This window comes from Solanum verrucosum, unplaced genomic scaffold (genome assembly GCF_900185275.1).
Source record: "Solanum verrucosum unplaced genomic scaffold, falcon-dt-bn FXZP01000032.1, whole genome shotgun sequence".
NCBI classification, from domain to species: Eukaryota; Viridiplantae; Streptophyta; class Magnoliopsida; order Solanales; family Solanaceae; genus Solanum; species Solanum verrucosum.
In genome coordinates this window covers 1,377,242-1,396,945 of record NW_026020569.1, presented here as the reverse complement: position 1 = coordinate 1,396,945, position 19,704 = coordinate 1,377,242, and the positions used below count along the sequence as shown (strand labels likewise).

The 19,704-nt window shown below is 36.7% G+C and overlaps 4 protein-coding genes and 1 non-coding gene across 7 annotated transcripts in view; all 5 read right to left on the bottom strand.

The window, feature by feature from the left end:
* Nucleotides 1-28: 28 nt before the first annotated feature.
* Nucleotides 29-2,995, bottom strand: LOC125810719 (pentatricopeptide repeat-containing protein At1g06143). Its single transcript, XM_049490198.1, has one exon. The coding sequence runs from the start codon at nucleotides 2,352-2,354 to the stop codon at nucleotides 678-680; it is 1,677 nt and encodes a 558-aa protein (XP_049346155.1). The 5' UTR covers nucleotides 2,355-2,995; the 3' UTR covers nucleotides 29-677.
* A 1,042-nt stretch (nucleotides 2,996-4,037) lies between these two features.
* LOC125810722 (ribosome biogenesis protein WDR12 homolog) lies at nucleotides 4,038-10,512 on the bottom strand. Of its 2 annotated transcripts, none has more exons than XM_049490202.1 (14): nucleotides 10,265-10,512; nucleotides 9,592-9,692; nucleotides 8,460-8,566; nucleotides 7,935-7,970; nucleotides 7,766-7,851; nucleotides 7,373-7,440; nucleotides 7,182-7,292; nucleotides 6,961-7,083; nucleotides 5,789-5,932; nucleotides 5,296-5,404; nucleotides 4,989-5,125; nucleotides 4,859-4,894; nucleotides 4,674-4,772; nucleotides 4,038-4,416 (listed from the first exon to the last, which is right to left on the bottom strand). In XM_049490202.1, exons 1-13 carry the CDS (start codon nucleotides 10,434-10,436, stop codon nucleotides 4,680-4,682), a joined length of 1,323 nt encoding a protein of 440 aa, XP_049346159.1. In that variant the 5' UTR covers nucleotides 10,437-10,512; the 3' UTR covers nucleotides 4,038-4,416; nucleotides 4,674-4,679. The 2 variants fall into 2 exon arrangements, with proteins under 2 accessions (XP_049346159.1, XP_049346158.1); XM_049490201.1 differs by having other exon boundaries at nucleotides 4,073-4,440; nucleotides 10,265-10,439.
* A 113-nt stretch (nucleotides 10,513-10,625) lies between these two features.
* On the bottom strand, nucleotides 10,626-10,699 carry TRNAN-GUU (transfer RNA asparagine (anticodon GUU)). The gene has a single exon. It is a non-coding gene; the product is annotated as a tRNA-Asn (tRNA).
* A 1,040-nt stretch (nucleotides 10,700-11,739) lies between these two features.
* LOC125810727 (glycine-rich RNA-binding protein 3, mitochondrial-like) overlaps nucleotides 11,740-19,704 on the bottom strand; it is a 193,882-nt gene continuing 185,917 nt past the window's right edge. Inside the window, exons 2-6 of the mRNA XM_049490206.1 lie at nucleotides 15,660-15,678; nucleotides 15,090-15,233; nucleotides 14,936-15,004; nucleotides 14,414-14,520; nucleotides 11,740-12,657 (exon numbers count right to left, since the gene is read on the bottom strand). Of these exons, the coding sequence (XP_049346163.1) occupies nucleotides 11,950-12,657; nucleotides 14,414-14,520; nucleotides 14,936-15,004; nucleotides 15,090-15,225 (1,020 nt within the window). The 5' untranslated portion in view covers nucleotides 15,226-15,233; nucleotides 15,660-15,678 and the 3' untranslated portion in view covers nucleotides 11,740-11,949. The remainder of the gene's footprint in view (nucleotides 12,658-14,413; nucleotides 14,521-14,935; nucleotides 15,005-15,089; nucleotides 15,234-15,659; nucleotides 15,679-19,704) is intronic.
* Nucleotides 16,744-19,446, bottom strand: LOC125810715 (exocyst complex component EXO70E2). 2 transcript variants are annotated; one of them, XM_049490190.1, is made up of 2 exons: nucleotides 19,229-19,446; nucleotides 16,744-19,034 (listed from the first exon to the last, which is right to left on the bottom strand). In XM_049490190.1, the coding sequence occupies exon 2, from the start codon at nucleotides 18,888-18,890 to the stop codon at nucleotides 16,914-16,916; it is 1,977 nt and encodes a 658-aa protein (XP_049346147.1). In that variant the 5' UTR covers nucleotides 18,891-19,034; nucleotides 19,229-19,446; the 3' UTR covers nucleotides 16,744-16,913. The 2 variants fall into 2 exon arrangements, with proteins under 2 accessions (XP_049346147.1, XP_049346146.1); XM_049490189.1 differs by having other exon boundaries at nucleotides 16,744-19,021.

The window sequence follows — 19,704 nt, the reverse complement described above, 5'->3', positions numbered from 1 at the left end:
ATTTTTTTTATGACCGTGGTGTCCGGATATCTTCTACTCCCATATTTGTGTGGAATGGAACAAATACTCCTAATGAGAGAAATCCACATCCATGTTATTATCGACAATAAACACTACTCTCTCTCCATTCCCTTTTAAGTGCTTTTTTTTTGGAATATAACACATCAGTGAAAAAGTCATTTAATAGAAATCCCACAGCAATACTTTCGGATGTTTCTATCATAAATACTGTACTGTTAGTTTAACCACGGTTTATGAGGTGTTTTTCTAATTTCTTAAGCAGACCTTGACCCTTAGATCAATAGTGTACTGGTGTAATAAGATTAGGACTGCACTGGACAAACTGGTCTCAAAGTCTACTGGAGGGGAGCCATGTCCATAATTACACAAAACCTCTATAATAATTAATGCCTATTTATAAACTGATAAAAATTGTAACCAATCTGCTATAATCAGTTGAATTACATTTACTCGTTTAAGATAAAAACTGTACACTATCAAGTACTCAACGCACTGCATGATTTTTCATAGCGTAGCATAGGGACTCGCAACAAATTAGCATTTCCTTTGCCACTTCGAATGTACAGTCCAGGTTTAAATCCGCTGCAACAGAATACAAAATACTTAGCCAATTTGACTATGAAGACTATAATGTCAACGATGCCTTTGTCCTGCCATTAGAGAACAAATTCAAGCTCCTGAACTTGCCCGGCCAACTTAAGTTGCCCATCTAATCCATCTAGTAAGGAATAGATCTCCTGTGAAGAATGGTGATAATTATCACAAGCTGCAAACTGATGGATCTTTTTCTCTAATTCAATCCAACTGGAACCCGGTTGTTCTTTTCCTACTCCTAGCTCTCTCAAGAATGCTCTGATCCGGGTGACTTCACTCCATCTATTTGCATTAGCATACATGTTCACTAGGAGGGTGTAATAGCCACTGTTGTTTGGCTCCAAAACGCTCAACTTTTTGACTGCAACTTGAGCAATTTCCAAGTTCTTCTGAAGCTTGCAACCACCAAGTAAAGCACCCCAAATAACAGCATTTGGCTCCACTCTCATGCTTCTTATAATCTGGAGTGCTTCCTCTAGCAAACCGGCTTTACACAATAGATCAACCATGCACCCGTAGTGCTCCATTTCAGGAACGATGCCATAATCTTGAGTCATACTTAGGAAATTCTTTCGACCCTTCTCAACAAGCCCTGCATGAGTACAAGCTGTAAGAACACTGACGAAAGTAATACCATTTGGCTTTACCTTTTCTTTCTCCATCCTGCTAAAAAGAGCTAATGCTTCTTCTGCATAACCATGAACAGCCAATCCATCGATAACAGAATTCCAACAGAAAAGGTTTTTCTCCCTCAATTTATAGAATACCAAGAGTGATCTCTCCAAACTCCCACATTTTGCATACATGTCAATTAATGCAGACCCGATATGCACACCAAGATCAAAACCTTTTTGCATAACATAAAGATGCATCTCCTTTCCTTGATCCAGGACGCCGAGATGTGCACAAGCAGAAATAACAGTGGTCATTGTTACTTCATCAGGAGTGATCAAGTTACTCTTCATGTCATAAAAAACCTCTATAGCCAGACCATACTTCCTGTTCTGAGAGTAGCAGTTAATCATCGTCGTCCATGCAATCAAATCCTTCCTTGACATTTCCTTAAACAACAGCTCAGCCGACTCGACATCCCCTGTTTTTGCATACCCATTGATCATAGCATTACAAGCAACAGTAATTTTTTCAGGCATCTCATCAAACAATTTTCTAGCGGAACCCAAATCACCAGCGCCGGCATGGGCTGAAACCATTGCAGCCCAAGCAAAATTATCTCTTTCAGACATTTCATCAAACACTAATCTCGCTAAATCAACTCTACCCAAATTAGAATAAAAATCAATTAGACCAGTTTGAACAAAAACATGGTTTCCAAACCCATATTCCCAAATCTGCCCATGTATACATTCCCCTAATCTTAGACCACACATCAATGTACAACCCTTAACTACCGACGAAAACGTATAGCTACTTGGAATATTTTGAGTTCTTAACATGTCTATATACAACAGTAATGCTTTATGTGGACTGTGACAATGAACAAAAGCTCTTATTAGTGCGTTGTAAACAAACACATTGGGATTTTCCATCTGGGAAAATGCAAAGGATGCAAAATCTGGGTTATTAAGCGCAGAACATGTAGCAACGAACTGGTTCATCAAGAAACAGTCTTTGGTTGCACCATTCTTTAGCATCAAAGAGTAAAGGGATTCCAGCTGCTTTCTGCTTGAACATATTTTCAGTTGGTTCACAATAGAAAGGATACTGTTCTTTGTTAACATTGATATTCCTGCTGTAGTTGCCCGTATAATTGTATAACCTCTGGTTTGTAGAGAATGAGTATACTTAGAAAAGGTGTCAAGAAGAATCCGGATTTGAAGCTTATAGATGTGGGATTATTATATTTGGACTAAATGAATAATTTACACAAATTCAATAAATTTCTTGAAATAAAAACAGAGTTTCGACAAAACTATTGGATTCAACTGAACCCCTCGGTGGCAAGAGATATCATATATTCATCCAATAACAAAGGTTATTGGTGTATCAAAAGGAACGAATGGAAGGAGATGTCTGTGCACCCAATCTTGATTCTTGACATATATTTTTTTTTCAGTAGGCATGGTGGAGTCCGACATTAACATTCTATTTTTACAATAAAGGGATTACTTTTTTCTGAAATCCCAAAATAGCACAGCACAGCAAACACCAAACTATTGAAGGAATCGGAATACAAGAATAGTTGAATCCCTAAATAGTCAATAAATCCAACTTTTCGCAAAAACCCTAGCTTTCTGCCGCATACATTAAAGATTCCAATACAAAATAATTCCACTACTACAGAAGAACCCCAAGGACTAGTTCAAGAGATAATCAGAAACCCTAGCCATAATTTATTTTTTCTAAAAAAGAAAACGAAGACATAATCAATCATCATCTTCAAATATGAAAACACATAAGAAATTCAAGATTTTAAAATATATGCGGGGGGAAATGACCGACTTACTATAATAATCTCCTTCGCGTCTCCATATATATAATAAGGTTGTTGGAGTCGCGTATCAAATTGTACTATTACTGTTTATAATGATTATTCATTCGTGTGCTTCCCTAATCCAGTATCTACGGTTATTAACCCGGCTAGCTGTGCTTGTCAAACCACTTATGTTGTATCTGAGAGTGTTGAAAACAATATTTACCTTCAAAAGGCAGGAATAAAGCTACATACACATCACCCTCCCACTTACGTGATTGTATCGAATATGTTATTATTGTATTGAATGGCTAAGATTCGATTTTGGAGTCTGTTCCGAATTGAGACTGACTTCTCAATACTTGATTCTCAATGGCTGAAATTATTGAGTTCACTTTGATTAGACCACGGTAATAATTTTGCTTTGGCATTTTCTTAGGGACGGATTTTGAACAAAATTAGGATCTTATGCTAAACCTTGTTGCAATTATAACGATTACTCCCTAATTATTTTTTCAGACGAGCAAGTGTTTTTCTCCCCTGGCAAAAAGATCCATAAAATATACTCGAGTTGCATACTTTCTTCGGCGTAACAATGCACATTATTGTTTTGCACCATTTCGGAATGGTACATACAGCCAAATCCACTCAACGTATACGATGCCAATTGCAATACACAATGTAAGTTGTAAGCCTTGGTAGTTCATACTGGTAGTAGCAGTAGTAGTTCCTTGCAATTTCTGAATAAATCGAGCTGGCTGCATATTTGAGAAACTCGAACCTTCATAAGAAATAAAAAAGAAAGGCCTTACTGCTTTCATATGTACTGTACATATCTGTTTTGGTAATAAAACTTACCTTCATTGCAAAAAAGAAAAAAGAAAGAAGTGTGTTAAAACTAACCATTTTCACACAACTCAGGACTGTTTGAGGCACCTTTCAAAAGGAAAGGCGAAAAAATGGGCGTGAATAGTAACAGCTCGAATCTCTCAAATAAAATTTCGATAATCATATAGTTACTTCCAGATAAATTGGTACGAATGGTTGCTGAAATAAAATACAGTTCTAGGTGACCGTATAAGATCCTTTGAAAATTCTCTTAGGATATATATTTGTATTGCAAACTCACTAGGCACCCAAAAAAATGAGCTTCAAATCATTTTAGCCTCGCAGGAATATATAATACAAACCATTTCCAACTCTCCAGCTTGACCCAACCGATTCTCCCTAGGCAAAATTGCATCATCTTTTGGAGCACAATATCGGCAACAGGGGAGAATCTGTCCTGACAGAACAAAAGTTCTAATCATATACTTGGCCAATTCCTGTTCGCACAAACTACCTTGTCATCCGTGCCAAGAATACAACTTCTGCCAAATGAACAATTGTCACAACTACCATCAGGTCAATCAAATGATAGAGTGCTTCAAAGTATGCAAAACACATCAAGCTTTACTCTCTCTGCATACAATGCTACCTTGTCCTATCACAACTTTGATACACACAAAACTCAACCGTACATGGGTTATATTCCTTTTTTTCCTAATAACTTGTGTTCTACTCCACCTAACTAGGCTGTGAAAGAAATTTCCTCTTCAAACTCTACTGCAAAAAGAGAGTAATTTACCTCTAATCACAACACACAAACATCGGAAGAGATGCAAAGCTTCGAGTCAGCCCCACCACTGATTACACTTTCACCTTTCCACCAATCCACACACAAAACCTGTATTGACAGACTAATGTTTAGCAAATTCTAATGTGATAGAACAAATACTGTAAAACCAGTTCTTAGAAGGCAAACATTAGCACCTTGTCCTTGTGAGTATCAATGACAGCAAGGGGCCACTGCAATACAAATTGATTTACCCATGAATGGAAAATGTAAGTGTTCATAAAAACATACTAATCATTATAGAGACGTAAGAGGTATAGCACTAACCGCAGTTCTTAAGTCCCATAACATTACTTTCCCATCATAAGATGCAGAAACCAAGTGAAACCATGACTTTTCATGCCATTTGCAGGCGGATATCCAAGAACTGTGTGATGAGAACTGATAGACAGGAGCCGAAGAACCTGAAGTGATAAATGAAAGAGTTTTTTTCATATATCATTGTCTCATGTAAGGTCATCAGTTGCTTGAACAATATAAACAGAGAAAAGATATTTAAGCACAGAGAGACAGGGATTAAAGTTCAAGGGTGTGTTTAAAGTGATCTGCAAGTTGGACAGAAAAAGAAAGAAACCTGGTTTGCGAGGATCCCATATCCTAAGAACAGGGTCAGAACCACCAGCAGCAATGAGGGAAGAACCTTCACCTCCAACATCAAGGCAATTAACAACTTTGTCGCAATACTGTTGAAGAGGAAGGCGGTCATTATCCATACTTTTAGGACTAAACAGTTTCAAGCTCTCAACAAATAGACTAAAAAAAGCTATATGTCTTGGCATTAAAAAGGCTCAAAACTGGCTACTTATCATAACGAGGTAATTTTTAAAAATATGATTGTTGACCGTCAAAGAGAAATGTTATGTCTGACAGAAAGCGAAAGCAATATCACTAGGAAAAGAATATGTATGTGCTACACCTTCCACAAAATTCTCATATTCTGCAAGTGGGAAATTTGTTTCGCCCCCCTCCACAATCCATATGTATATAGTTTTATGAAATACTAGCCTACATGCACAGGACAGTAGAGATATGACTGGAAGAAAAGGAGAAAAGAGACGGCATGTCACCAGGTTCAATGAATCCTTGCCCATCTCAACATCCCATCTTCTTATAGTGTGATCCCATGATGCTGAATAAATTGTTTCATCTTGTGACCACACCACAGACGACACACATTGTGTATGTCCTACAAGTGTAGATTTAGCCTCCTCCTGTGATCATAAGATGTGATAGAACTTTTTGAGTACAAGATTATGATAACAAACATTAAAAAAAAAAAAAGAGAAAACAATAGAAAAGGAAGAGGCAAAGAAAGAGAGAGAACATAGATAAAGCAACTTAGAGTGATATAATAAGAGATAACACCTCTCCTCCTAGCCAAAGACTTGACATATTTCAAAAATCAATTTCAAAATTATTTTGACCCTTCAATTGCATGATGAACATTGTCACTTGAGGAAATCAGAAGGTTTCTTGTCATTCACCAAAACGTACACAAGATTTCGCTAATCGATATCAATTGTTAATGAGATACAATATAGAAAGTCAGAGACACATTTGACTGGCACAAAATTGTTGCTGAAACAACATTGAAAAGAAGAATATAATGGCAACAAAGGTGATAAATAAGGAACAGGGGAGGAAGTTAGGGATCAGAGAGGGATAGCAGGGAGGGGGAAGGAAGAAGAACAAATACTCCCTCTAGTTCCAGTTAAATGACGGTATGTTTAAGGCTACAAGTTTCAAAAAACTCATAGCCAGTTATGTCATATTTTAAACTACAAGTTCCTAAAGTCTTCATTTTTTTCTTAAACTGCATGCCAGTTCAAACTATGTCAATAATTTGGAACGGAGGAAGTTTCAACACAAAGATGGAGGCGCTGCAGGAAGAAGGTTGGGACAATTGAATGGGTGCAGCATATAAGAGGTAGGATGGAAAAGGATGTGAACTAGTATTCAGGGATGAAGAGGATTTGTAAAAAAGTAAAAGTAGATAGTTTTTTACGTGTATGTCTTGCACTGGAAAGTTTTTGATATCAAAATAGTAACTGCAGCCATGAACTGTTCTTTCCTCCTTTTTCACTGCTTTTGGGAACCGACACATTATCTTTTTTCTGGATAAGGTAGAAGTTAGAACAGACATGTTATCCTTATTAAACAGATAATGGATTTTTATACACTATGTGGAATGAAATAAATGTATCCTTCTGTCTTTAACCTAGAAGAAATGTAGTCATACTTCTACTTGAGGATCCTCCTCATCGGCATTCTTCTTCCTTTTCTTGACTGAAACGACGTCACCTGTATCTGAGCCACTTGCTTGCCACAAAGCTATTTGAGAATCCCAGGACCCTGAACACACCTGTCAATGCAATAAATACTGGGATTCAGTAAGAGTTCTTAAAATCAATTTCATAATCAAAAGCTTTAAATGATCAATTAAGTGAAGAGATGCACGACCATATCTCCAGCAGGATTTGCTGCAACACTCTGGACAGAAGCATTATGTCCATGTAAAATCTTAAAGGCTCTAATCCTCTTTATCTGATCCGAAGACTCATCTGCATCAAACTTTTAAGCCAAACAATACTAATTAGGGGAAGATCACAAATTAGACAGTGAGTTATAAGTAGCACAGGCACATCATTTACCTTCCAGAGACGCAGTGTCCTATCCTTGGAAGCCGTAGCGACTATTTGATCAGCACCATTTTGAGCCACTACAGAAAATAAAAGGTATAAGCATGATAAACACAGACAGAATTCCAGAAGAAATGAAGCACAGAGAAGAAGATATCCAGGAGAAATTCAAACCATATCTCCATACTGATTGTAATGCTTGTAAAAGTTTTTGGTATCCAGTGTATTTCGGTATTGCAAGGCAAGTTAATAGAATGGATATCAACAAGAAATATTAAACCGGAAAAAGAAATATCAAGAGCAAGTGATGTGGGAGTATGAACATGGTGTCAAGGTAAATAATAATGGCAGCAGACGATAAGGCATAATGCTAGACAATGAGCAACTGAGATATCCCACTGACACCTCTTGGTTTGACAACACAAACAGAAGTAATTGCATCAGTATGGCCCTCCAGTAGATGTGTACAAGATCCGGCAGCCTTCCATATTCTGATTAGCACTATCAAATGTTAGGTTGATACAAAAACCAAAAAAAATGCAATTAGCATAAGAATAAACATTCAGTAGATTACCTTCCAAAACCATCATAACATCCAGTCAAAACAAACCTGTCAGATCACAAATATGCACATCTTGTCAATTAAGGCAAGAGGTTGATTGTATGCAAAGAAGACCTTTAATTACATTATTAACAGTCACCATCCAATATTTTAGGGGGAAAAGCACATGGAGGATGAAATTCACCTTCAATCACAGGGGACAAAAGCAGCATCATGTAATTATATAAAAAATGTTGTCCTTATTAATGTAGTGAGTAAAGAGATATCTATGAGTGAAGTGAATGCACAACACCTGTAGTATAAGGTACAGAAAAACAATAGCCAGAGAAATGCAACCATTCTATTTAGTTATATTATGCTGGCTCTATTTTTTTTTGGTTGGGATAAACCAATATTGTCTTTCAGTAAAGAAGTTACGTTACAAGCATACACCCACCAAATCTTAAATATATTAAACAAAGAATGATATACAAGGCGGTAAAAATTACAAGGATCAAACTGAGATTCTAGAAAAACAAATTTCACACTCATGCTTACTTGGAATTAGAACCATCAACTGCACTGACCCAATCGTCATGCAAAGATGGCTCTTCTTCTTTCCTCGGAGCCACAGCTCTAATGTACTCAATCTCCAATATTTTCTCCTGTAAAAGATATAGAAAACAGTTGGAAAAAAGATGAGTAGAAGAACCACTGAATAAACATATAGTAACATTAATGAAATATATTGTCAAAAATCTCAATGATTTGTGACTCTGAAAATAAGCCACTTCTGGCTAGTGAACAAGAACATAAGAAAAACAACTAGGAGGGAACTAGAATTACAGAGTAACAGCACTTCTAGAACCTTCAGGTGTGTATATATTTTTGCAATACGTACAATTATTTCAAACACCTCATAAGTATTAGCTCAGTTATCTAATCATTTCCAGAAAGAAAATGTTTTGTCATTAAACTACACTGACTACAATTTTTTGCATTTACGGTTACTATCTTACCTACAATTTTAAAACAGAGCTGTTAATACTTTAGATTTTTCTACAACTTTGAAACTCCAATAAGAGATACAATTGCAAGCATAAAAAGAATAAAAACCTACTAAATAATGCGAACAAACAATCTCACTAGCAGCAGCCAGTAGATACTTTGTGGGATTAGAAAGAAATCCAAGTAACGAGGGACAACATTTGAGCTAATCCAACTGTTGGTACAAGTTCACCTCGAGCTCGGGCCACTAACATCAACCTTATGACTGGCTGGCTATTCATTATTTTCTAGAGCTTATTATTATCATCATCCATCAATCGTTTTGCTCAAACAAATTGAAGCAACAAACTTTAAAAAGAATGTGATTACACATTAATGGACCACACAACAAAAATTACACTTCTGTTTTCGTGTATAAAATCAAAGTTTACACGAATGTACAGAGTTCATTTTACGTCTTTTTTTTTTTTGGAAACAAGATTAACCACCTTCCTTAAGTATCTTTTTCTTTGAGTTGGTCTGAAGAGACAAAACAGTCCATTCTATAAGTTTTCTGGAAACAAGATTAACCAGCTTCCATAAGCATTTTTTGATTTTTAAGTTGGTCTGAAGAAACAAAACAGTACAACTGGAACTCTGGTCACTCAAGCAGTCAAGAAGTGATTTCAGGAAAGAAATTTACAGCTGAAATGCCCTTGGCAAGGAGAAACTCTTCAAGTGACATGCGGACCAGTTCCCCATCAATGAGAAAATCAAAAGGCTCGGGATTCCAATCATCCTTTCCTAATAAAATCAAATGACAAACAGGTAAGCATACTAGTAGAAACACAAATAGCAAAATCATTGGGCAGACAATACAGTGCTTGTCAATTATACATAAGATCAGGTCATTTATTTAATTAAATATGAAACCCCCTCTTCTATATCTGATCAAATTTAGACACAAATATACATTTTGATAGAGTAATTTCTAAGTTACTCAATTATCGCACCGTTAACCCATAATAACAAGGCTCTTGTACCACAACCAACAACCTATTCAACTTGTCAACGTAGCTTAACAAATACTCATTTATAGCAATTTACTAGCTCGTAGCTTAAACAAGTGAGTTAAACCAATCAATTAAGCCAAATTGACAATTAACATTGAATCATTATTACCCACAATTCACAAACATCTATTCCAGTTTCAACAACGATATCACTGTAATTATAATTAACATATCTAAGACAAAAAATTAATCCACTTCCATATAAACTCAAAACTAAATGACATAACCAATCAATCAACCACGTCTAAGTCCCAAACTATATGCACATTCCACTAAACAAAATCAGTTAGAATTAAAAGTTACCGGCTTTAAGGAGGTTGTTGACGATGGAAGAGAGGCCCAATCGGGTGAGATTAGAGGGAATAGCAATGGAACTAGGCGGAGCCTTAAAGGGGGCTTTCAACTTCGTAACGAACCGGACCTGTACACGCCTTGCAGCCTCTTCAACGTTGCCATCAATATCCATACCCGCCATTAAAAGAAAATATCACAGTTACAACGAACGTGTAGAGAGAAAAGGGATGGAGTGTATGAGGTAGAGGTTCACGGGCAAATTCGTTGCGGGTGGAATTAGGGTTTAAGGTTTCATCGACGGGTCGAACTAGGGTTTAAGATTTTGGGTGGGTTAATTGTTGTCCATAAATGGAGCAAAACAAAAGAAAAACGCTAGAAGGAGGGCTTGAACCTCCGACCTTGTGGTTAACAGCCACACGCTCTAACCAACTGAGCTATTCCAGCTTGACGATTATCTAATATTTTATCTCTTTATATATATGGAAAATACCCGCGGGGATGAACTGTCAATTTTTATTTTTTCGCTTACTATTAACGCTAGGTATTATTTTTTCGCTTACTGTTAACGCTAGGACTTAGGAGTACAAAATACATATCCACTTGATAGATTACGATGAAATTAATTAAAATTTTCACATTTTATCCCTGTAATATAAATAAATACTCTTTGGAAGTCTAAATAAATTTAAAAGTTCCAAAAATAATTATTATTTCAAGAGTTTATTATTACTCCCTCCTTCTGATATTAGTCAATCATCATACTAAATATAATTACTTGATCACCTTACTGAATCAAAAAAAGTTAACTAATCTTTTTTTCTGTATTATTCTTGCAATTAATTTTTTTGAAAAGTATTCACATTTGTTTGTAAAATTCCCAAGAAGTTTTTTAAGGAATGAATTAGTAAAATCATCTTCTTATTTGTGATTTCTTAAGCACGATGCAAAATGGAAAGTGGTCAACTAATATGGAACAGAGGTAGTACTTTCAACTTTGTATCTATTTCAATGATATCTATTCATGTCTTATACTATTAAGCGTATTTACAAATGATATCTATTCATATGTCTTATACTATTTTCATAAAGTATCTTGATATTACCAACATGAATAAAGGGTATTTGACCATCTTATATTCTTATTTATGATTTTTTTAAGTATAGTAACGTACAAGAGGCAGATTAATATGTTCAACTTCAAATAGTTTTCTTACAGAGAAATGATTTTCTAACCTTTTACAACAACCAAAAAAAAAAGCAATTTTCCAATTTTATGACCTTTTTACCATAGATTTCATTCTTACATAGATTTGCAAAGACAACTTTTTTTATTCTATTCAAATTGTGAGAGAGTAAGAGGTCTCATTTTCTCTTTTCTGGCAATTTCTGTATCTTTCATTCTTTCTGCATTTTGTAACATACTTGCGAAGGATGTCACTTTTCTTTAATCAATTTAACATCCTCAAATGAAAAAACAAATGCACTTTTTATGCAAATATTGCTAATAGTAATTACTAATACACATTGCCAGTACAATTGAAAATGGGAATGACCAATTCAAAATTCCACCATAAAAATAAACCAGAGTATAATTGATACCGAAAGCAAAAATATCAATAGTACAGAATCACTAATCTTATTCACGCATGACTCAAACATATGTCCTAGACATTCTCTTGAAACCAAACATTTCTTCAGCCCCTGGTGTTGGCGTAATCTTTTGGTTCGTCATCGTTATCCCTGTAGTTTCCTTCTGGTGTCTCCTGTCCAAGATGTTCATTTATAGATTGAGTTCCTTGATCTGCACTAACCTGTTCTTGGCTTCCATTATATGATGCTTCAGAGCTCCCACCAAATCCCGTGTTAGCGAAGCTATTATTGTTACTAGGAGCTCCAACAAAGTCATTCCCACTGTTGCCACCGCCATAACCACCTGAAAAACTACTGCCTTGACCAGAATAATTGATGTTTGGAGTGCTGCTTCCGTAGTTACCACCCTCAACAGGGGAACTGTTGTTCCCATAGTTGCTACTACCACCTCCATAGCTACCGTATCCTCCAGCAGAACTGTTACCACTAGAAAATCCAGTCCCTCCACCACCGTAATTGTTGGTTGGGTAACCTCCAGAACCTGCAACATTTCCACCTTCCCCACCATAGTTATAGCCACTACTGCTACCGTAGCCACCTCCTCCAGCAGAATTGTAGCCACTTCCTCCAGAAGAATTGTAACCACCAGAAAATCCACCGCCTCCACCTCCATAATTACTGGCTGCATAACCTCCACCACCTGCAAAGTTTCCACCTTCTCCACCATAGTTACCGCCACCATAGCCACCTCCAAAACCATCACGGCGTTTTTCTGTGGCATAATTCACCTTTATGCGTCTTCCATGAAGATCCTGAAGAAGTTGTGAAGCATAAATCACTTAAGCGCCATTCTAAAAGAAATCCCAAATTGACCACTGATAGCATTAAGTTGCTAGGAAATATCACATTAATCAGCCAACCCATGATGGAACCGGTTGGAGGTTTGGTGGGACAGGTGCTAAAGGTAAGCTATACAGATATTTAAGTGAGTGGTATTACAAGAGATAGGATTATCTAAAAGATTCTCACTCTCTGCAAATAGTTTTACTCTGTGAAGTGATAATGATAATTACTTCATGAAATGAATAAACAAACTAAAACGTGTCTATTGTTCAATGTCAACCTTTGCTTGAGAAAATGTTGGGGAGAATCAAATCATGGACAACTAAGTTTCTGTCATATGCAGGTAGAACCCAACTGATAAAATCCGTGTTGTTCTCTATTCAAGTATTCTGGGCACAAGTGTTTGTATTACCTAAGAAGGTGATCCAGATCATTGAGGCCACTTGCAGAACCTTCTTGTGGACGGGAGGTACTGAACTATCAAAAAGAGCATTACTTGCCTGGGATAAAGTATGCTATCTAAAAGTTGCCGGAGGTATGAATATTCTAGATGTGGCCACATGGAATAAAGCTGCAATTAGTAAGCTCTTATGGAACATATGCACGAAGAAAGATAAGTTGTGGGTAAAGTGGACTCACTCCTATTATGGGAACATAGATTTGCTGATGGACATTCCCAACCAGGCATCGTGGATCATTCAAAGGATCCTTAAGGCGACTAAATACTTTTCTCAAGCAGGATATAGTGTGGATGACATATTAACTATGCCTAACTTCTCAATCAAGCAATTCTATGTAAAGCTGAGATGAGAGGACAGTTTCAGAAGGTGTCATGGAGAAGACTGGTTTGTAATAATAGTGGCCCTCCTAGATGGATTTTTATTTTGAGACTGGCTGCACTTGGAAGGTTAAACACTCGAGATAGATTAGTCAAGTGGGGTGTAACTACAAATCAGATGTGCCCTCTGTGTGAGAACAAGCCTTAATGCTTGAACCATTTATTTTTTGTATGTGAGGTATCTACTGAAGTTTGGAAGCAATTACTGAAGTGGACTGGCATAACGAAGGTCCCTGCTCAATTGTCAGAAGAACTGAAATGGGCTGAAGTGCATGCTAAAGGAAGGAACCCAAAAGATGAGGTTTACAGAATGATGTTGGCTGCTGCAGTATACTATCTCTGGAGGGAAAGGAATACTCGAGTTTTTCAAAACAAAGGCAGACTCCTCAGGCTATGATCAAGCTCATCATACAGGACATTCATGCTAGAGGCGCAAACCAGAATAAACTTGCAGCATGGCTGAACAATTACAATTTTTATCCTACCTAATTCTTAGACATTGATGTAATTAGGTTTTGACTGAGTCTTTTCGGCCATTTGTATCAAACGATCCTTAGTAAAGATAACTGTGGGGGCTATGTCCAACAGTTGATCTTCTTATATGCTTTGTAATGTTTACTTTTGGTAATAAGAATGATTAGTTACCCAAAAAAAAAAACTAAAACGTGTCACTGTTCTTCTTTGCAGATACAAAGTGTCATTACAAAGGAATTTGATAGTAAGGTTCTGGGTGAAACATTGTCCTCTGAACTATGTGTTACAAGTAAAGATGTCCTTTCCAATGAAATCCATATTAGTCTATTCAAGCTCTTTCTTTTTCAGATATTGATAAAATATGTGTAGTTTGTGTTCACAAGGATACCTTCCAGCTAGAAATAACATCATACCTGGCCATCCATGGCCTGCATGGCACTTGTTGCTTCTTCACTTGATGGAAAACTAATAAAACCAAACCCTCTGGACCTCCCAGTTTCACGATCCAGAATGACTCTAGCTGCAAAGGGGGAGGAAATAGTTTATTTCAAAGTTGAGTTACACAACACACAGCAAAAGAAGCTGGCCTCAGAGAAATCTCCAGAGAGACCCCGCACATAGATCTGTCTCACAGATCATTAGAATTGAGACTTTTCACCAAGAACTAAATTGATAAGGGAACATGTCCAATTCAAACCAAATACATCTTGTTTCATTAATAGGACAGAAATGAATTTGAACTCCAACTTTATAACTAATTCAAAACCACGGACAAACTACATATTCACTGGAGACCTGCTAGCTTGTTTCTATTGGTAATCACGGCAGACTTGATATTAGCTAATGCTGCTGCAACTACACAGTGATTCATCCCTTTTAAATGAAATGCATTGCTAAATTTTAAATCTACAGATGCCAAATAGTAACCCAGGTACCTTCAATAACTTCACCATATTGAGAGAATGTCTCTTTCAGAGAACTTTCATCAGTGCCATACGAGAGACCTGCAGTAGACAATACACAATTATAGAGTAAACAAAAGAAGTGAAAAAATAACAAGAACTCCATACACAGGAAAGATCTTCTCACCCCCAACGAAAAGCTTAGACGAAGACATGCTTCTTATAGTCTGGAAAAGTGAACCATTTGAGGCAGAAAGTTCCAAGTTTGTGTTTTTGCCTACACCATGTTTAAGAATATTCCCAATTTTATTGAGAAAAGCCATCTTTAAACCTAGTAAACCAGGACAGAAAAGAGTCAGTTTCACACATTCAATGTAAAAATAAACAGTAAGGAGGAAAATTCAGAAGATACCCATTTCCTTTGGCGAAAATCCATACTAGCATATTAGTCAAAGGAAAAACTAAAGGAAGTCATCAACAACAGGGCATAAATAAACGGATTTGAAACTAGTTGGGATATGCAGTATGGATAATCAATAGATTCCGGTCTTATTCAGGTCCATATTACAATGAGAATTCATCACAGTCTGGGTATGTCACAACCATCAATCTCACTCCTTTACCCAAAAACCATTGAGATCATGCAACACATATCGAAAATGGTAAAACCCTAATCTTGAAAAAGCTTTAAAAAAAAAATGCAACAAATACACAAATAAAAAATCTGAACAACTCCTTTATTATATGAAGAAGAAACTTACCTTTGGTGGAATGATGCACTGAAGAAGAACACTTGTTGCCTCGTTATACCCTAGAAGGGTTTTAGAAGGTGGAGGCCATCTCTCATTAATATCTCAAAATAAATGTCGGCCTTGCGATTACAACTTGATCATTCTTGGCCGTTGGATCAAAATGAGGCGGTCGGTCACAACCTTCTCGTTTTTTCTTTTTCATTTTAACCAAAATATTTTTTTATGAGGGGGGTTTAAAAAAACATCGGCTATTTTAACCACTTAAATTTTAAAAATTTATGCAAAATATGTGTATAATCGAGTATAATTACTATTCATATTTTATATATATATATGCTAAAAAAAAAAAAGAGTAAGCACACGAGATGTAAAAAATTTGTTTTATTTTGTCATTTATTTATAATTTGATTTTGTTCCGAGGTTAGTGCACATTGTCCTTTAATAATAATAATCCTCCCTTTTATGTAATATCTTTTAAATATTATATGATATTTTTATCTTTGCTTTACTTACAATTTATGTTATCTCTTATTCTAACTGTAATCTGAAGTTCAAATTTACAATCATTTCTTGATGTTTGTTTAATGAAAAGGGATCTTAAACATTATATTATGGTACAGTTTAGATAGTTTGAACTCATGGTTTACTACCTTCTTATGCAATGTTGTATTTGTATCTTTTAAGCAAAAGAGGTGGTTGAAAACCATAATTATACAAAAATAAATGTGATGAGCAAAAGGAGAAGCACTAATTTCATTTATGACCCAATGAATATGACAACAATCCAATCCACACATGGACTCTGATTTAAGGATGGTGGTCTCTATCAGACATAATACCTGTGAACAAGGTGATCCCATTTGTTTAAAAAGAATGTTGGCATGTTAATCAAGATTCAAGATATCAAATCTCCAAGCACAAGTAGATTTTTCCAGGACCCAACTAGGCCTAGAGCTAACAAAAAGCTACTAACATAATCCTAGGTGACAGCCTTAAGCAAACTGGTTTTGATGATGACAATGAGGTTAGCAGGGAAATTAAGTAACAAACAGCTAACAAATACACTATTAAGGGATCTATGCATTTCAAAAGTACATGGCATTGACCTTTTTGCACACAACACCAAATTTCTACATTCAAGAAGTTATGAATTCATTTAGATTACAAAAATAGATATATCTAAATGTAAACTAGTATGATGATTGAGGATTAAGAATCTTGATTTCCTTTGGAAGAAATCCCTGATTAGCATATGAAGCTCACTTCCTGTGGGAACCATGTACAGATCTTAGAGATCCCTCAAAGAGATCCAAAAGGAACTTCTCCAAATCGTCCGCAGTATACCTTATGTGCTTGTCGCTTATATGGTTGGTGTGTCTTCCAACAAATGTCCTGTATCCCTGGATAACCTTGAGTGATGTTGAGATTCGAAGATCTTCACGAAGTTGACTGTCTGGGATAGACCATCCTGTCTGGCTCTTGTAGACATCCTCAAATGAGAGATAAAAGTTGTTTAGTCTCTCCTTGAGAAGAGATCTCGAGATAGAATTCGAGCCTGGATTATATAGCCCTTCATCTCTGAGGAAAGAGAGGATAGAGCTCCAAGTAGCTCTCTCATAGCTCATTGCATGATGTTGGAATTTCCAATTATGTTTTCGGATCCAACCATCACCTAGTATTGTTCTTAGATTGGAATTCTTCACCTTTTCAGCCATGTAATGAATATTATTCATTAAGAAAAGGTGACCTAGTGACTCATCCTTGTATAACCTGGCCTTATCCTCAAGGTTGCATTCCAAGATTGAAGTGAAGGATCGAAAATGTTGAGCCAGCGGAGAAATGTAACAGCGTCTGTCTGTGTTATCTTCTTCTCTATCAGGAGTCATGTCTGGTAAAATGGTCACTGAATCTTCCTTCTCATGGCCCTTCAGAAGCTCATCAAGTGTCTTGCTATAATCAATAAGAGTTTTCATGTAGTTCATGACATACCTCGTGAGATGGTGTATCCCGCCACCAGGAAAAGGGTTGGCTGATATGCTGGAAGCAACAGCATTTTCAAATTCCAGAAAGGTTGCCTTTGCACAATCACCCAAGCTTCTAAGAATATCTTGGCACTCTCTTCTAACGCATAACCCCACCTCCTCAGAGTACATAGCATCAATATCTGGGATAAGATCTGCAAGCACCTCATACATGTCAAGAATCCTAATCAATTTCTCCGGTTGATGAGGGCCAATAGCTATGGCTTCACCAAAGTTCAGAAGCTGCAAGATTGAAGCTTTCGAGGCCTCAGCAAAGCAAACTGAACCAACTGCTTCCAGCTCGCTAAAAATCTGATCACTTAGCCATTTTTCACTGGCAAGATAAATGCGCACAAAGATCTTCATAGCCCGTATCCACCTCCTGATTTTGGAGTTCAACGAGTTCCATTCCATCTTCAATACATCCTCGATGCTCAACTTCTCTACTTTAAGAATGAAGAGGCAATCATCCAAGCCATCTTTTCTGACATTGATAAATGCTTGAGAACATTCCCGGCCATAATTTGAATCAAACATCAAATTGGCAATGCATCTTAGGTCAGGAATAACATCTGGATGCACCAGTTCAATGATGTACTCCCCTGAACTCCTACTCATGCTATCTCTTTGAACCACATCCTCAATCGAGTCATCCCCAAACGACACAATTGAGCCATCATCCAACGTATCGTCTTCACTGGAACGAAAAGACATATGCTCCGGCTCAAAAGGCTGCCTGTTGTGAACAAGCAAATGAGTAAACTCCTCCTCGAGACGATTCATTGCTGTTTGCAGAAGATCATGAGCCCTACGCAGAAGCTCATCTTCTTTACCACCTTTAACCAAGTTCAAACTCTCCAATCTCTCAATCAATTTTCGACCTTGATCCACATATCTCAAATACTCATAAGCTTCTTCCTGGCCACAATCCCATATCATTGACTTACCCACCTCCCAGTTCATGACTTTACTCTGCACTAAATTAAGCTCCTCCTCCAGCTCAATAAGCTGCTCCTCAATTTCACCAGCTCCCTCATCTTCGGGTTCACTCACTCTAGTTATAGAAGACAATTGGGAGCCTAGATCAGCCAAAATTTTCCTGGCATCATCCGTTAAAGTCCTATTTGACCCCAACGCTTTCACAATGTTCTGTGCAGCAGCTATCAGGTTTTCTTCTTCTTCCATTAGGGGGACTGAAGATTCACAGTCTCCCATATGAATTCAAGAACCAAGAAACTAGCTCAGGTTAATCCCAAACAGGTAAAGATTGCAACTTTTTAACTTCTATGAAGTACCCAAGAAATTACAATCAAGAAAGAACTTCACCAAGAAAGATTATCTGTCACCTGCAAAGATCAACTACTGTAAGAGTAAACCCAAATCCCATTTGAGGGCAATCTAAAAAATAAAAAAAGAGGCGGCGGGGTATAAGATAAGAAGACAAAAGCAGCAAACTTTAGGTTAACTAAAGTGGGAGATTTGAGGATCAAGAAAACATTGGTCAGAAGTCAGAAGTAGAAGCAAGAAACAGAGGAAAGTGAAAATGCACAAACCTCAAAGCTCAAATCTTGAATATGCAGAAAGAGAACAAATCAGCAAACAAGATCCATATATGAAGCAGAGAGGAACTGACCCTTTTTAGCAGAGTGGCAATGATTGAACAAAGAATGAAAAAAGAAAGGGGTGTTTTCTTGGAGAAATGAAGCTCAAAATTAGTGCAGAAAACCGACCATCCAAAAGTATATGTGCATCATGGGAGTTGCTCCTTCCTATTGGAATAAGCGGCTTTCCTTTTTTTTTCTTTTTTATTTGGTTGTGAATTGAATAGCTTTGGCCTTGGAGAATGGCCAGGGCTGGTTTGACCTTCAAGTCTTCGAGAAATATCTTGGCAAATTTACCTGACAATGGGCCTTGCGTGTATTGTATTCCGTATTAGTTTATCACTTTTTTTTATTAGTATATTATGAAAATAATAAAAAATATATATTAATTTATTCCTCAAAAAAAAAATTGAAAATTTTACAGAAAA

Bases quoted from the DNA above. Each gene is read 5' to 3' on its own strand.
- LOC125810719 (XM_049490198.1), bottom strand. From the start codon at position 2,354: ATGTTAACAAAGAACAGTATCCTTTCTATTGTGAACCAACTGAAAATA.
- LOC125810722 (XM_049490202.1), bottom strand. From the start codon at position 10,436: ATGGCGGGTATGGATATTGATGGCAACGTTGAAGAGGCTGCAAGGCGT. The intron at 5,126-5,295 runs GTTTCTTTCTTT...TTATCACTTCAG, and splicing joins ATGGGATCCTCGCAAACCAG to GTTCTTCGGCTCCTGTCTAT. The intron at 4,895-4,988 runs GTTAGTGCTATA...TTTGTATTGCAG, and splicing joins TATGGGACTTAAGAACTGCG to TGGCCCCTTGCTGTCATTGA.
- LOC125810715 (XM_049490190.1), bottom strand. From the start codon at position 18,890: ATGGGAGACTGTGAATCTTCAGTCCCCCTAATGGAAGAAGAAGAAAAC.